We start from the raw sequence: 16,000 nt of genomic DNA on the forward strand, positions 1-16,000 counted from the left end.
TCTAATACCATAGATGTCATGATTATCAATAAAATAAATTATGAAATTTAAATTTTATAAAAAGAATAAATATAAATAGATTGATGTTTTTCTCCCGTTGCAACGTACGGGCATATTTGCTAGTAGAGTATTAAATATAAAAATGAAACAAAAACTAATTATATAATATATCTATAAATCACGAGATTAATCTTTTGAATCTAGTTAGTTTATAATTGAATAATAATTGCCAAATAAAAACGAAAATGTTACGGTATGTGAAAACCCAAAACAAGGCCTAAAAATTTATTGGCGCGCATAACTTTAGGAAATTTTTTTGGCGCCCGCTGCTCGGCGCGTTGATCGGACCCTAAGACGCCCGTCTTCCCCTACGCCACCGCCGCCGGGCCGTCCCTTTCTCCTTCCTCCATCCCCCTCCGCCACTCTCCCCTCCCAAACCCCCTCCTCGCACCCGCCCAGATCCTAGCTAGGGTTTCCCCATCTTCCCCTACGCCACCGCCGCCGCCGTCGGGCCGTCCCCGCCACCATGTTGGAGCTGCGGCTGGTGCAGGCGGCCTCCCTCAAGAATGTCCTGGAGGCGCTCAGCGTCCTCGACCTGTCCAGTGAGGTCAACTTCGAATTCTCCGGCACGGGCTTTGAGCTCCAGGCCATGGACACCAGCGGCGCCGCGCTCGTCGCGCTCCTCCTCCGTGCCGATGCCTTCAATCACTACCTCTGCGACCGCGACCTCTCCATGGGCCTGAACCTCGCCGACATGGCCAATGTTTTCCGCTGCGCCAACAACGACGACATCCTCACCATCAAGGTGGATGGCTGCCCCGACACCGTTATGTTCGTGTTCGAGTCGCCCAGTAAGTGCGGGACCCACACGTCTTTTGCGCTAGATGCTCTTTGCCCTGACCCTGTGCTGATTTTGGGTTTGTGGAAATGAACAGAGGTTGGTGAGATTTCGTATTTTGATTTGCATTTCGTGGACATCAACCGCATGCCCTGCGAAATCCCGGAAATCCCGGAATCCGAGTACCAGGCCATAGTCCGCATGCCCTCTGCCAAGTTTATGCGTATCTGCAAGAAGCTCAGCAGCGTCGGGGACAGAGAGGACAGGGACACTGGTACTCCATAGATTTTACTTGGTCATTTATAAGGCTAACTGTTGCTGTTGCGCATGGAGGATTCTAATTCTGTACCTTGAACCATTTCCATCTCCTGCCCTAGTTGCCAGTATCTCAGTGGATAAGGAGCGTGTCGACTTCTTCACTTCGGGAAAAGCTGGGACCTCAACAATTTTTTGCACTGTTGGCAAGGTACTTACCGGTTTGACCCTCTTAGCCCCTCAAATTAGAATGGATATCATCCTCTGAATATCTGTATGTGACTGTAACATGAAATGCAGTGAACAATCATATCAGTGATGTGTTGTCGATTCTTAATGCCCTAATGTTGTTAGCAAGTGTGCATTCTGCTTGGTTCCTCACCCAGGTTACCTTTTTTAGCCTGTCTGGTGGATAGACACCAGATTAGCAGAACATGCATACATACTGCTTAGAATTTCGTTGTCTCACTATACCGTGTTGAGTTGCTAATTCACTTTGTTTGCTAATGTTGCTCTTTTGTGTTGGGAGTATTAGTTTAGTCTGTATAACTAGATTTGTTAATTTGTCTACATATTTCATAAAGCAGAACATGGCTCTTCATTTGGTTGATTACATTGGTATTGGTAAATGGGATTGAATTAGGCGTTTGTTTTTTTAGTTATTGCTTATTTCCTTCTTAACTGTAAAATCTGGGTGGAGGTGGTTTACTACTCTGCAGTGCAGATTACCATCTGTTTATTCTGTAATTTCAATTGGTTCTATCATATGGAGTAACATCTTTAGTATCCTGTGCCATTCAACTACTATTTTAAGAAATACTGTAGAATGGATCCTGTTTATGCATATGTGCACTAGTTAATGGGTCATGTTTGTATCAATGCAGCCAAAAGAACCTACCCTTATAGAAGAACCTACCCTTATAGAGATGAAAGAAAAGGTTTCCCTGAGCTTTGACCTAAGGTACGTGAACTCCTTCTCCAAGATGTGTACCCAGTCTGATCAACAAGTGACTATCAGTCTTTCACCCGAGCTACCCGTGCTGTTCGAGTACAAGATCACAGAGATGGGCCGCATCAGATATTACGTGGCGCCAAGGATCAAATTGCAGAATGAGGTAGATGGGATGCAGAACTAATGACTAGCGGGGATACATATGGTCATGTTGCCTTGTCTTTCCACCATCAATTGCTTGACTATTGTTTGCAAGCAAAAAAGATGTTATGTCTCATCTGTTTAAGCCAGACAGTTTCAGTTGCTTGTATCAGTATCTGCTATGAGTCTTTGGATTTACAGTGAATTTAGATGAGTGGATTTGTGCTTTGTGCATTGGTATATACTGTGCTGTTTGATCCGGTCACACAATTTATTTGTTGGGAGGGCAAAAATGTGTCTTTCGTTTCTTTTACTCCCGTAAATTTGGAGAGACTGAGCGGCAGTCCTGATTTCCGCTCTTCAGCGAAAGATGCGCGGCAAGTGGCTAATTTCTTGGGCATTGGTTAATTCATCCCCTAATTTTAATGAAATGAATTAGATAGGATTTGTCAACATTTAAATTTTGAATATTAGCTATTTTTCAATGTCTAAGTTTTAGCTAGAGGATATATGACACTAGGCAGAGTGTGTGCCCTGCCGCGCCGTGCTTGGAAAGGCAGTTTGGGCCAAGTTGGTTTCCACGGGCACTCTACGGCTTTATTGGGATGAGGCTAACATTTACGGCGTTTTCCTGTCCTCAGGTAACAAACAATCGTTGCGCCCTGTATATCTTTGCCTCCATTCCTGCTTCATATGGATTGTTGGACTGATATGCCTTTGCCTTTGGTATTTTTTTTTTTGCTTTCATAAACACCCAAAAAGGAGGCCCTAACGAGGCCGGAGTTCTTAGGGGAACACAGGTTGGTCGAGGGCGCCATAATTTTTTTTTTTTGAGTCATAAAATCATTTTGGCTCTTTAAGAGGAAAAAAAAGAGGGTTTCAGAAAAAAGGAGGTGTCATTTTTCAAAAACAAAGGGGGTGCTAACAGTAAACGGTGCTGCTGCTTGATTCTTTAGGCACACTACCTACCTTCGAAAACTTATATATGTGTTATACAGTTCAGACTTAAATCCACTGATACAACACTGTCTATATTCAGACTGAAGAACCAACGTCAGCAAGATGAGAAGGGATCCCAAGCCAAGTCATAAAACAATGAGCCCTGAGCTCTTCCTCTGCTCTATGTACAAAAGCACTTTACATCAACTATTATGTAATCTACCTCTATGTTAAAGTTTAGACTATGTGATTTTCTAATGTGAAATGCGATCACTATGTAAACTAAACCTACGGACCGCTTAAGTAAACTATGTAGTTGATCCATGTTCACACTGTTATTTGTCTGCTCCAACCTAAATTCCATGTTATTTTATTTAAACCACAACATGTTATAATCCACAGGTTCCAAAAGCATATAAACTAGGAGAATGCTCTGCACGTTGCTGCGGGAATTACCAGTAAAATTATACTATCATAATATATGTTAGTGGATGATTTTTAGTATTCTAGCATAAAATGATTTGGTTTGCTAATGTGAATAACATAGATGCAAGATAAATGATATGTGTTAGTTCAATTTATTAGTGGATAATGATGTGAACACTTTGCATGGTGGGGTAATGTATTAGTGGGATGATTTAGTGGATGTTGATGTGGACGCTTTGCATAGCAATAGAGATTAGTTTATGGGATGCTCAAGTGGATGATGATGTGGATGCTTTGCATGTCAAGAGAATTAGCTAGTGGGGTTTATCTATATAAGAGATATAGATTACATAGCAAATCGAAGCATTCATGCACACGGACGCGCGCCTAGTGGGGTTTATCTATATAAGAAATATAGATTACATAGCAAATCGAAGCATTCATGCACACGGGCGCGCGAAGGCGCGCACCCTGCCACTAGTAGTAAACATGGACGGTACAAATGTAGCCTAAATAGCACTTCTGATCAGCTCTACAACACACAGAGTTGCAACCACCAAGTATTCAAACATAGTGATAATGATTTGTCAAGAGTTGTTATGTTTGTTGTTGTCTTCAGTAGAAGAGAAGTTTCTGAAAAGTGCAGTGACGCACTGAACAGAGCTCGAGAGATTGAAGTGTTTATCCCATCTTGTTTCATGATTATAAGTTTTGGACAAGCAATTCAAATTCAATATGATTTCACTTTATATCTTTGTGATGGCTGTCATCAATTACAAAAAGGAGAAGATTGATAGCCCAAGTTTGATTTTGGTAATTAATGGCACCAAGTTACTAATAACATTGTGTTAAAGTGGTTTGAGTTAGGCATAGCAATACGAGTAATGAAGGAGTAAAGTGGCATAGAATGATGATCACATGCATGATCACAAAGAGATGGATCATGAACATGTAAATGAAGATCATGGTGATCAAGCACTTGGAGATGGACGAGGAGTAAAGTGATCAAGGCAAAGGTATAACCATAGGGTTTTGCTTTTTTCGGTCTAAGATGAGTAGAGAAGTGATTGACCGGATTTAGGATAGATAGCCGACTATCAAGAGGGAAAATCACGATCATCTCATGAATCAAATGCTACTGGGTCAACATCTTGAGTATATGCATTAGGATCTAGCAGAGTGCTAACATAACTCCTTTGAAGAAAATATTTGTGAAATTACTAACACACATGCACATGGTGGTGTTAGCACATTTGCAAAGGAGGTGAAATTTGAGGGGTAGATAGGGTTTGGAATCCTCTCCCGCTCCCGTCGAGCTCAGCGGGATTCAGTGTTTCCGTGGAAATAGAATGCCTATTTTACATTACGCCGGAGGAAAGTTTCGGCGAAGTCGCGCGAGTGTTTCTCACTGAGAAACACTCATCAGACGCTGGGTTAGACAGCATCGAACGCTAAGGCCGTGTCCGACGAGTGTAGCATAGGCAGGCGAATTTTGGTTTGCACATCGGAGTGTCCGATGCCTCGATGTCGGAGCGTCCAATACTCGTGGGCATAGTGGCGTGTTTAGGCACGTGTGCATCTAATGCTGGGTGTGTTTGATGCCTGAGCGTTGGACGTGTCCGGTGCTAGCTTGAAGGTTTTTAAACCTTACTAAGTAGCGTCCGGTGTGAGGTGGCCCGTCCGACGTGCGCTTTAGTTGTTCGGTGAGTTCTTAGTTATCGTTGAGGTTCAACGGTTCACATTCAAAGAGTGACATGTGGTAGAGATCTAACACGCGTGGCAGGCGATGGGCCGTGTCCGATGGAAAAGCGTCAGCGTTTGATGCCCCCAAGTTTGTTCCTAATGGCTAACCCTTGAGTGAAATATTATAAATAGAAGGTGGTCGGGTTTAGGGAGCTTTCTCTTACCAATCCGAATACTTGAGGCATACTTTGAGCTAGAGAACACCCTCTCCACTAATCTTCTTGCTTGATTGCTCATCTTAGTGAGATTTAGTGAGATCCAAGTGTATTGCATTGAGAGTTGCATCTAGTGGCACTTGATCCTTGAGTTGGCTGCGGTTTTCTTGCTATTCTTGGGTGTTTCCCGACACCCTAGACGGCTTGAAGCAGCGGTGGTGTTGGACTCGTGATTGGAAATTGTTTCGAGCCTCACTAAGTGATTTATGAGAGAGTTTTTACCCTTTCCCACGGAAAATTACAATTGGCTACTCTAGTGGATTACTCATGGCTTGAAGCATCCCTATCTTGTGAGTGGATGTGCGGCACCCGCTGAAGTTTTTACTTTGGATTGCCAATTAGCTCATGATCCATCAAGTGGGTGTATCGTCACAACAAGAACTAGCTTACAGGAAAGCAAGTGAACCTTAATAAAAATCGTGTGTCATCTCTTGCCGAGGATTTCATCTTGTGTATACAATTGTGATTGATTCTTGATTATACCTCTACTCTTCAACTTCGGTATAAGGATCCTCACTCACTCTTTTAGTTACTTGCTTACCTTGCTAGTAGTTTAGCTTGTGTAGTTTTGTTTCTAGGTTAAGGAGTAGAGCTAGATGTTGTGCCTTGTTGTTTGTTTGTGTTTAGCCTTGTACTAGACTTGTGTAGGTGGCTTGCATAGCTTAATTGTGCTAGTGCTAGAATTGCTTCGCCATTGGTTTTACTAACATACTTGTTTAGTTGAGTTCGTAGAATTTAGGCTATTCAACCCTCCCCTCTAGCCATTTAGACCTTACACATGGCCAGCTGAAAATGGCTGTGCCGCGGCCCACAGGCTATGCCTCGGGGCGAAGGCTAGAAACGAGCACGACATAGGCACAATGATCCTGAGGCACGACTTTGAGCTGGGTCGGCATAGCCCGACATGGCGACGGGCTAGGCTGATACAGCCCGTTGGACATATATACGTATAGCTAAGCTATGGCCACAACAGACCGCCAATGGAGCGCATCCATCCATAATAAGAGTCCATACTCCGGGCAACACGATCTGTGCAAATAAAAGAAATCAAAGCTAATAAGAGCATCTCCAGCAGTCCCCTTTCCTAACCCCTAATGAGAAAAAGCTATTATTTTGAAGTTCTCGTAACTCCAACAGTTCACCAAACCTAATCCCAATGATTTTTTTTCTCAGTCCCTCAGATCCTAGCCACCCACTCAAATAAAGGAGAGACTTTTCGTCCAATTTACTATTTTTCTTATTGAGGATTGAATTTTCTCATTCTGCTAGAGAGAAGACCTTCAAAACCCCAAAACATGTTTGTATCTCTCCTAGTTTTTGAGTTCAAGTTTTCTCCAACTGCCGGAGATGCTCTAAGGACATCATTAGCACCGTGTCGCATCTTCATCTTGTTCGGCATTAGCAACGACACATCTTGTTTACCGTAACAGTAAAAAAAAACATGCATGCATGAGCGAACGGCGAACATCTTGTTTGTTACAAATATATACACTGTGATTTATTTAGATTCCAAAGTTGAGGTCCACTTCAGTTCTCTGACTCATCAGTGTCGCTCCTCTCAGGTTCTGCTTCCCCTCCGTTTGCGGCGGGCTCTTGAACACCAGGCTGCTTGGCTGCACGAGCTACTGGAGGTTTCTTACGATCACCACCTTCTTCACCTCCTATCACACTGGCGTTCTGATCTATTGATAGTCAAGGAAAAATACACATTTACAGAGAATTTGCAAAAAGAAGAAAAAGAAGAGCTTGAAACAAACTTATAGACAGAGAATCCGTCAACCAACAAACCAAATGCATATTGACTTACGGATGTTATAAGCCACCAATCCAGAAGCATAACTAGTGTTTAAGTGTATAGCTTTCAAAACATCTATCTGAAGCCACTACACTGACAAGATTCAAAGAAACACATCATTACCCTTGTCAAAGAGGGAGGGTAATCCAATACTCCATGTAGAGTAGCCAAATAATACTGAGAAAACCTAAGACCTTATAAATAGTAAAAAGAGTACTATATAGTATATACCATTTTTTTCCAGCTGCTAGAATGCAACACATGCTAGCATTTAGCAAGTGAAAGGAGAAAAAAAAGGGATACTGACAGATACTCCATGCATGATATTGATAAGATGCTTCTCAACTTGGTTAACCAGCTCTGCCTGCAAAATTGTACAAGGAAGAATCAGGGTTCCACCTAAAAGTGTTTCTATGAACATGAACTTGAGTAACAGAGCTAGAGGGCAATTCATTTTAATACATTCAAGTCTGGTTCTCTGCGGAAACGTCGCCTGCGTGCATCCCTCATTGGAGGAGTAAGCCCATGCTTGTATTCAACTCCTTCTGGAGGAGGATCATTTTCTTCCCTTACCATAATCATCTGTTTCAGTTTGTTTTTCAGCAGATGATTGGATATAAAATTTAATAAATAGGTGACATACAGGGATACATGCACTTTTACCTGACCAATATCAGCAGTTTTAATTAGTACAGAATCATCATATGTTTTGTACGACTCCACCACAGCAGGTAGATCCAAGAGAGATGCAGGAAAGCTCTCATTACCGATCATAAATGTACCATTTCTTCCATCCTCTATAGGAACAGATATCTCGTCAACCCACAGGGTGACAAAAGTTCTAAATTTCAATTCTTAAAGATACATCAGGTGCAATCTAGTTCAAGTTGTATGCTCACAAGTAAGACGGGCCATAGTGTTTCGCTGTCACTAGAGGGGGAGAAAAACATACTCAATCCATCCAAAACTATAAGACGTTTGACTTTTTTGTCACCAAGTTTGATCACTCGTCTTATACAAAAATTTGTGCAAAATATCATTTCTTTTATCGTGGCTTGGTTTATTAATAAAAGTTCTTCAAGAATGACTTAAATTTGATTATGTTTGCACAAATTTTTTAAATAAGAGAGTGGTCAAACTTGAGCTCAAAAAAGTCAAGCGTCTTATAATTTGGGATGGAGTACTAAATAAGCACCAAGGCACATGTCATATCCAAAAAATCATATCATCTTTGTGTCAACTTTCAAGCTAAAAATTCCTAAAAAAAACTCTCAAGCCAAAAGCTTTATAATAAGGACTTAGGATGCCCACTATGAAACAGCTTCAGCTCTTTGGGGTGTGAATTGTCCCGCGCCGAAGGCGAAAGTAGTTGGTTGAGCCTTCCTCAAACTTTTTATAGCTGGCAACATTCCATCTCTTTTAACTGAGCTATTTTTGGATAATTTTATCTGAAAATACAAATTTGAAAATTTTGGCGATTTTTTCAATACCACTGCCTATACCTTAATCAAACCCCCAGAGGGGCCCTTTCCCAAATAGCGTCAGTCACAGGACAGGCTCCCCATGGCATCCTGCCCAGTAGGCTGCTTCCTTCCAGCATAGGTGCGGTCCCTACAGTCAGTGCCATCTCGTCTGACTGATGATGCTCAAGCAATGAGTTACTTACTGCCCTTACTCCTAGAGGAGTAAGAGAGGCCCCCCTCCTTTCCGCTTCCCAAGTATTTATGGAAGGAAGCATTTGAATATGTCCTCTTCTTTGACAGGGAATGTATTGATAAATTTAGATAGAGTGCCGTTATCCCCGGGGGAGGATTGCAGATAGGTTCTTATAGCTCTTCCTAAGCTGGTAATCGACAAAGAGAGGTTAGCTCTTTTGCATCATCAGGTTCACTGACCACTCTAAATCATTATGTCGGGATGATTGACCATCTGCCAATCCCATCTGAATGGCCAGAAATAGGCTCAACTGAAAAGGTACTTTTCTGATCTATTCCTTCAAATCTAAGAAAAGTTGCTTTAAACAGTTGAAAATAGGCCATGCCTTATACTTACTGCTCGAGTTATTTCTGAGACTACCAATTGCAATGTAATTATTTCATAATTTCTCTGGATCAGAGATTGAGCTCCCAAACATTAAACTTATGTAAGAAAAAAGAGAAACCATTAAACACAGGGAAACATGATTTGCAAAGGTACAATTATCAAAAAACATGAATCATAACATTTGCATTCCTAAATTTTAATTATTCACCATTAAATTATTACATCCGCTGGTAAATGCTGACCATCTCATCCGATAGTAAAAGGATCTTCCATACGTGATTAACATCAAGGCTTATCTAAAGGTAAAGCAATCAGAATGCAGAAACTGCTGCCTTGAACCAAAACACAAGCTTAGAATGTTTTGTTTAGATATGCTTTGACTGTCGACTATGAAACAGCCCTATTATTCTGATGGACTAACATATACATACTTAAGCTCTTCAAGGAATTTCCAATGAACAATCTCTTAAATCCACAAGCAAGCTGATCCATGCTAAGTCAATAATCCCAACGCCAATTGAATAATAAACTAAAACAGTCTAGCACCACACATAAACCTATCACCACAAAATCTGGAGCAAGAACAACAACCATCCTAATAACCTCAGTCACCAAACAGGACAGGCGTAATGTAGTGTGTGATCTCTGGCTTCTAATTATTTAACAGCGTCGCTTGTTCCAACTATTGCGAACAACAGAACAGTTAGTAGTGCTAAGAATTCAAGGGCAGGACCCCGGCATGCCCAAGCCAAACTCCCCACGAGCTGTGGCAATCTAGAGCAGGGAGCCACCAACCTACCACCGATTACCAGCCTCACGCATTCCGTTTAACAGCCTACAGACACGTAATTCCCCAGCAGCGAATTCATGAGCCGCGGTTTCCAAAAGGCCGGTACACGCTAGGTTTTCGAAGACAGGGAGCAGGATCCGAGGGCGTGAGACGGCGGAGTTGGGGAACCTAACCTGAGAAGGAGAGGTCCAGGGAGGCCTCGTCGGGGTTGGAGGAGGCAGCGGCGGATTCATTCATGAGGCGCTCGATCCGCTCCGCCACGGATGGCGGCAAGCGGAGGATGAACTGCTCCTCCATCGCAGTCCCAAATCCACTGGGACGGTGGAATCGAACCTTTGTATCCAATTCAAGCGAAATAACACTAATCAGGAAGAGACAGTGGGTAACTGAAGAAACAGAGTACTCTAATCGAGAATAGGAGGCTGTTTAGTTCACAATTTTTTGCAAAGTTTTCAATATTTTTTGTCATATCAAATCTTACAACGTATGTATAGAGTATTAAATATAGTAAAAAAATAACAAATTGCATTGTTCGTCTATAAATTACAAGATAAATCTTTTAAGCCTAGTCTATGATTGCACAATAATTATCAAATACAAACGAAAATACTACCATTGCCAAAACTAAAAAAATTTTACCAACTAAACAGCTTGACCTATGCGTCCTTCGCCAGATCCAAGCACCCCTTTATCAAACATCTTCCTAATAATTTTATTATACTCTAACAAAGAATTAAGATCTGACATTTTACTTTTGGATCAATCAACAACATTAAACAATTTTAAATTACATAGAACAAATTAGATAAATTATAGAAAGACATGGTTGTTGTGAGTATATGGTACATAAGCGATCTACACCCTCTAATGGAACTGACATCCAGCACACATGAGAGGTTTCATTCATGAGAAATAATAGTTATATAACATATAGCTAACTTCCAAGTGCAGATCATCGACTCAAAAATAAAAGTCATATCTACCATTACCTTTATTTCTATATACAACAATATTTTTCTCTCACAACAAATCAGTGAACAATACTTTTAGCTCACCAGTCATTCAGTAATGTTTTATCAAACAATAAATCAGTAAATAGTACTTTCAGTTAGGACTTTTCAGTGTGTTCGCTTGGCTGACAACTCAAGTAAGACAACCATTGCCATCTCAAGTGAAAAGGATCAATATCATCATCCAAGTTCATTATGCTTTCGTACGAAAGAGCTCTTGATCTCATTGCTTGGTAGAAAATGTATAATTTTTTTTCCTAACGCAACCATTCTAACTGATGAGACCGTGGCATCCAAAGTACATAATTATTTATGCATGACAAAAGTTGCAGGTGTGCTATCTCAGCACACAATCAACATCTTCATGAGTAGAAGATTACACACTATTGAAAGTCCAGCACTTCAAGTGGATCTTCAGTTAGAATGGTTGCATTAGGAACAATTAGGCTTTAAAGATTCGTCTTGCAAATTATTCTCTAGTTAGAGTATCTCCAAGAGATCAGGTAAAATTATACTCTAAACTACAAGATTTAGCCATTGTGTAAAATAAAAAAAAACTCACTCAAAACATAGAGTTTCACAATAGTCTTTGTATAGGATAGCTAGTGAGGACGACATGCTATATATGACAAGCGAAAGTTTAGGAATAGTAAACTTGCTATTTTAGCAAACCAGATAGCACACCTGTTGGACTTTATTTTTTTGTTTTAAAATATAAAAATAGCCTAGATAACATGAATAACATATATGTTGAAGTTGCTTTTATGTTTTTAGTTTCGTAAATAGTCTATATTTAATACTCTATGTATGTATCCAAACATTCGATGTGATAGGTGTTAAAAGACAAGAACAACCAAACAGGGCCCAAAGAAGGCTTATTGCCTTGTTGGTGCATTGCAAAGTGCAAACCCCAAAGTCTATCATATAGCATGTTAAAGTTGGATTGAGCTAGCAAAATCATCATCAACATTATTAATTTGTGTCACACCGCACCGGGAACGATCATCATTTCAAATTAAAATACATCATGCATGTGCAATTCCGTCTGGCTTTTAATTTGCAGTGTTTTGTTAAATCCAATATACAGTACACAAACCGGGATATGCATGGCGATGCGTTCCGAAATGGAATATCATCACCTGCCAACTGTCATTTGACATTTGAAGGACAGGGGGCACGCCCTGATTGTCATGCCGATGCCAGCTACCTGGCTGCTAAGACGGCTCCAAAAGCCCGAGTCTATCTAGAATTATGGCCTTGTTTCGTTCCAAATTTTTGTTGAAAAATAAATATTATAGCACTTCGTTTGTATTTGATAAATATTGTTCAACTGAAAATTTTTGTAAATTTTTTAAAAACTAAACAAGGCCTATATAGATGTTCCTGTTCTTTTGGATATGTATTTTACTTCTATTTTCTGGATATTAATTAAATTATTCTAGCTTTTATTCAGTCAAGTGCAGCATATGTTTATTCTTAAAATTATATATTTATACCGAAATATTTAACAACCATTTTATAATAAGCATTGTTGCAAATAAAAGAACAATTATTGGTGGTTCCATCTTCCAGTATCTAGTTGCATGCAGCCTTTATTCGACACCAACTGACACGCTGCATAGCGGCATAGGCAGGCTCTGGCAAGTGGATTTTATAAAGTCCACTACAACAATATACTCCCTCTATACGCATAAAGAAAGTCATTGAGAATAATGATACGGTCTCCAAAGTCTAGCTTTGACTTTTTATTTTTATAAAAAATATTTATCAAACATGATATATGTATATTTTTATAAAAGTATTTTTCAAAACAAATTTATTTATATGGTTTTTATATTTCTAAACTCAACAACTTAAAAATTATTTATAATTTATATTCTCAATGTTTGTTCCAAATCTTGTCCAAACGGTTTTCTTTATAGGTATTATATATACTAGTTCAATAATTGATATTGAAAAGTAAATAAATAATATGAATGACTACGTCAGCAAGTTCTTGTTGTAAGGCGGCCGGAGCACTGTGCACCGCCACTTTATTTGTTCGTGATTCTATTTCAGCTACGACCTTTCGTGCCCATAGACAAAGAAAACGCACACAGTCCGTGTCGAGGTCATGTACCTTGTCTGGTCGACAAGGAAAAAAAGGAGGTTGTCCTTCGTGGTTGGCTCACAGTGCCCTGCGTCACAGGAAACCTTCCTGAACCGTAGACCTTCAAGTGTATTGGGCATGCACGATATGGGCGTATATTAATTTGTTAGGTGTGCCGGCCACGAGAAGCTCGTGACAGACGACGACGCCGGTCAGATGATATTTAAAAGTTCTTATTATAATTTCAAAAGTGCCCAATTCTACTTTTTTTAAAAAAAATATATATATATGAACATCGTTGCTCCCTCTGTCATGTAATCCAGCGCGTTCTAACATTTAAATAAGGTAAGAGCAATCTTAATGCAAAAATGATGAGATAGTATACAAATTAAATGTAGTTCATTTTGTTAGGTTTTTTGTCGTGAAACTCTGGTTTCTAGGATTCAAGTTCTTTACTTGACATCGGTGCTTATATTTTTCTAAATTTGTTTCAAGATTCAGAATTTAACAGTGTTGATCTTTCAATAGTAAGCGATGTCAGTCTTTTTTTTGACTAATCATGTGTCTTCTTTGTCCTATAACCCCTTATTATATCTCTTCCTATCTTGTATAAGAAATCATTTCTCTACCTTTTGTAATTCTAATAATGTCACGTCAACATATTATTTAGTCGACACCATAGTTAAAAACCATTCTATTTTATAGGTTGGGATTGACCTAAGCCAGAGCAACTCCAACAGTTTGCTTAAAGTATTTGGCGTTCTAGGATTTTTGCCAAAACCATAAAAAAACAAACTCCAACAAAGAAAAGGTTTCACAGGAGTCTTCGGCCCCCGCTCGTCCCCCGCAGGGCGACCCGGGCGGCTAACCCTAGCGCCGCCGCCTCGCCGGTCCCCCGCTCCATCCCGCCTCGCCGCCGCTGGAGGGGGCTCCCGGGAGGCCCCTCGTGGCCCCCGAGGATGGTGGCGGCGGGGCCTCTCCCCCAGGTGCGAGGGATCCGGTGCGGGACGGCGCCCGACAAGCTTGGCGACGGCGGCACGTTTGCAGCGCAATGGCGGCGTTCCGGCAGTGGTGGAGGGAGGATCCGGCCGCCGGCTGGGTGGATCCGTCGACGCTGGCCCTGCGGCGTGCCTTGGCGCACGGATCCACGTGTCCCTCTCCGCTGGCGGCGCATCAGGGGCTCTGCCGGCCTCTTTGGCCGGTTGCAGGGCGTGGTTGTGCAGCTCGTGTCCCCCTCCCCTCGCCAGGTCTGCTTGACGGCGTTTCGGCCGCCATTGCCGGTTTCGGTGGAGGTGCTGGGGCGTTGCCCTCGGTGGTCCTCAGTGCTGGGGCGTCAGCCGTGCTGGTGGTGGAGGCGTCGGCGTGGTGGTGGTGGGGTTGCAGCGGCGTCTGCAGTTGGTGGTGGCACGCACTCGGTGAGTTCCCCCTCGGCTGTGTGCTATATGTTACGTGGGGGGCCGCACCGGCGAAAGCCATGCCGGATCTACCGGCACGATGACGGCGGCGCCTTTGGGCGTCGTTCCCCTCCTTGGAGGCGTCATCTTGGTGTGTCCCACCTACTCGGCCGGTTGCATTGGGCGTCGGCAGCGTCGTGGTGGCGTGGCCGGCAGTGGCTAGCTTGGTGGAGGCGGTGGCGTCGTGGCGGCGTGACTGCCTGTTGCCAAGTGGGGGCTCCAGTGGCGCCGTGGTGGTGCGGTTGGGGCTCCTGGTTGCTGGGCCAGGAGGTTGGGGCTCGGGTAGTGGCTGGCCATGGACAGTGGAGGCGTGGAGTGGTGGCGGCGCGGCACGACAGCGATGGTAAGGTCCATATCGAGGTCCCAATCCGACAGGGGGAGGAGATGGCCAAGGTTTTTTATGGTATCTCTGAAGCTTCTTGTTTAGCGCTCTTGGGACAGCTGAAATTTTGGCAATGGCGAGATGATGGTGAGGCTGCGGAGTGGCTCGGTTGTTCCATCTCACCCCCGACGACGGAGAAAGCTCGGGACCTCAGAGATCCAAGGAGTAGTTTCAGAGTGGTTCTGCGGTCGATGTCCCAGTCCGACGCGCTTGTGGCAATAGTTTTCTTGGAGATCCGGGACCCTGGGTGGAGTTTCGTTTGTTGGGTGTGTTTGGTGCGGCTTGGGACGCTTCTTTGTTTCTGCCTTAGTTTGGTCGTAGCTGGGAGATCGGTGACCAAGTGTGCGTCGCTTGGAGTTGACAGGACTTTCTGGCCTTGTTGTCGTAGTTGAGTAGTTTGATAGTTCAGTTGAGTCGGTTGGCCAAGTTGAGTTGTAACTTGGTACCTATGTGTGTATTGGAGTAGGGTACCCTCCAATTTGTATGGTTTTTGTGGCCTGGTTTCCAGTCAAAAAACTGGGCTGGCACTTGCCTTTTATTTTTATTCGTCTAATAGAAACTCTGGCAAAGCTTTTGCCGGCCTTTCGAAAAAAACAAACTCCAACAAATTGGCAAAACTACTTGGCAATTTTGTGAGCTTGGCAAAATTCCCCCTTCACTTGGCAAATATGCCAAGTCCTCCATCGCTTGGCATCACGAGTATCTCAATTTGTCAACTAGTTTTGCCAACTTGTTGGAGGCTCAATTTTATGATTTTGGCAAAAATCTTAGGATGCCAAATTCTTTTGCCAAGCCCAAATAGCAAACTTGTTGGAGAAGACTTTTTTTTCACTTGATATTTGGTTTTAAGACTTGGCAAAATTATATATTCGCCAAGTGAGTTTTAACAAACTGTTGGAGTTGCTTTACTAGCTAGGTCTTATAACAT

General features: G+C 42.2%; 2 protein-coding genes across 4 annotated transcripts; one reads left to right on the forward strand and one right to left on the reverse strand.

The window, feature by feature from the left end:
• On the forward strand, nucleotides 336–2,456 carry LOC8077194 (proliferating cell nuclear antigen). Of its 3 annotated transcripts, none has more exons than XM_021458684.1 (5): nucleotides 336–851; nucleotides 936–1,112; nucleotides 1,216–1,304; nucleotides 1,978–2,054; nucleotides 2,156–2,456. In XM_021458684.1, the coding sequence occupies exons 1-5, from the start codon at nucleotides 527–529 to the stop codon at nucleotides 2,205–2,207; spliced, it is 720 nt and encodes a 239-aa protein (XP_021314359.1). In that variant the 5' UTR covers nucleotides 336–526; the 3' UTR covers nucleotides 2,208–2,456. The 3 variants fall into 3 exon arrangements, with proteins under 3 accessions (XP_021314359.1, XP_021314358.1, XP_002451636.1); XM_021458683.1 differs by having other exon boundaries at nucleotides 337–851; nucleotides 2,149–2,456; XM_002451591.2 differs by having other exon boundaries at nucleotides 343–851; nucleotides 1,978–2,456.
• Nucleotides 6,723–10,543, reverse strand: LOC8077195 (transcription initiation factor TFIID subunit 7). The gene is made up of 5 exons (XM_002453333.2): nucleotides 10,311–10,543; nucleotides 7,968–8,101; nucleotides 7,767–7,886; nucleotides 7,608–7,668; nucleotides 6,723–7,191 (listed from the first exon to the last, which is right to left on the reverse strand). Exons 1-5 carry the CDS (start codon nucleotides 10,432–10,434, stop codon nucleotides 7,037–7,039), a joined length of 594 nt encoding a protein of 197 aa, XP_002453378.1. The 5' UTR covers nucleotides 10,435–10,543; the 3' UTR covers nucleotides 6,723–7,036.

The sequence above is a fragment of the Sorghum bicolor genome, chromosome 4 (genome assembly GCF_000003195.3).
Source record: "Sorghum bicolor cultivar BTx623 chromosome 4, Sorghum_bicolor_NCBIv3, whole genome shotgun sequence".
NCBI classification, from domain to species: domain Eukaryota; kingdom Viridiplantae; phylum Streptophyta; class Magnoliopsida; order Poales; family Poaceae; genus Sorghum; species Sorghum bicolor.

Coding starts and splice junctions, on each gene's coding strand:
- LOC8077194 (XM_002451591.2), top strand. CDS start 527: ATGTTGGAGCTGCGGCTGGTGCAGGCGGCCTCCCTCAAGAATGTCCTG. Junction 1,113..1,215: donor CAGAGAGGACAGGGACACTG/GTACTCCATAGA, acceptor CTCCTGCCCTAG/TTGCCAGTATCTCAGTGGAT. Junction 1,305..1,977: donor TTTTTTGCACTGTTGGCAAG/GTACTTACCGGT, acceptor GTATCAATGCAG/CCAAAAGAACCTACCCTTAT.
- LOC8077195 (XM_002453333.2), bottom strand. CDS start 10,434: ATGGAGGAGCAGTTCATCCTCCGCTTGCCGCCATCCGTGGCGGAGCGG. Junction 8,102..10,310: donor CCTGGACCTCTCCTTCTCAG/GTTAGGTTCCCC, acceptor CTGTTCCTATAG/AGGATGGAAGAAATGGTACA. Junction 7,669..7,766: donor GCAGAGAACCAGACTTGAAT/GTATTAAAATGA, acceptor ACAATTTTGCAG/GCAGAGCTGGTTAACCAAGT.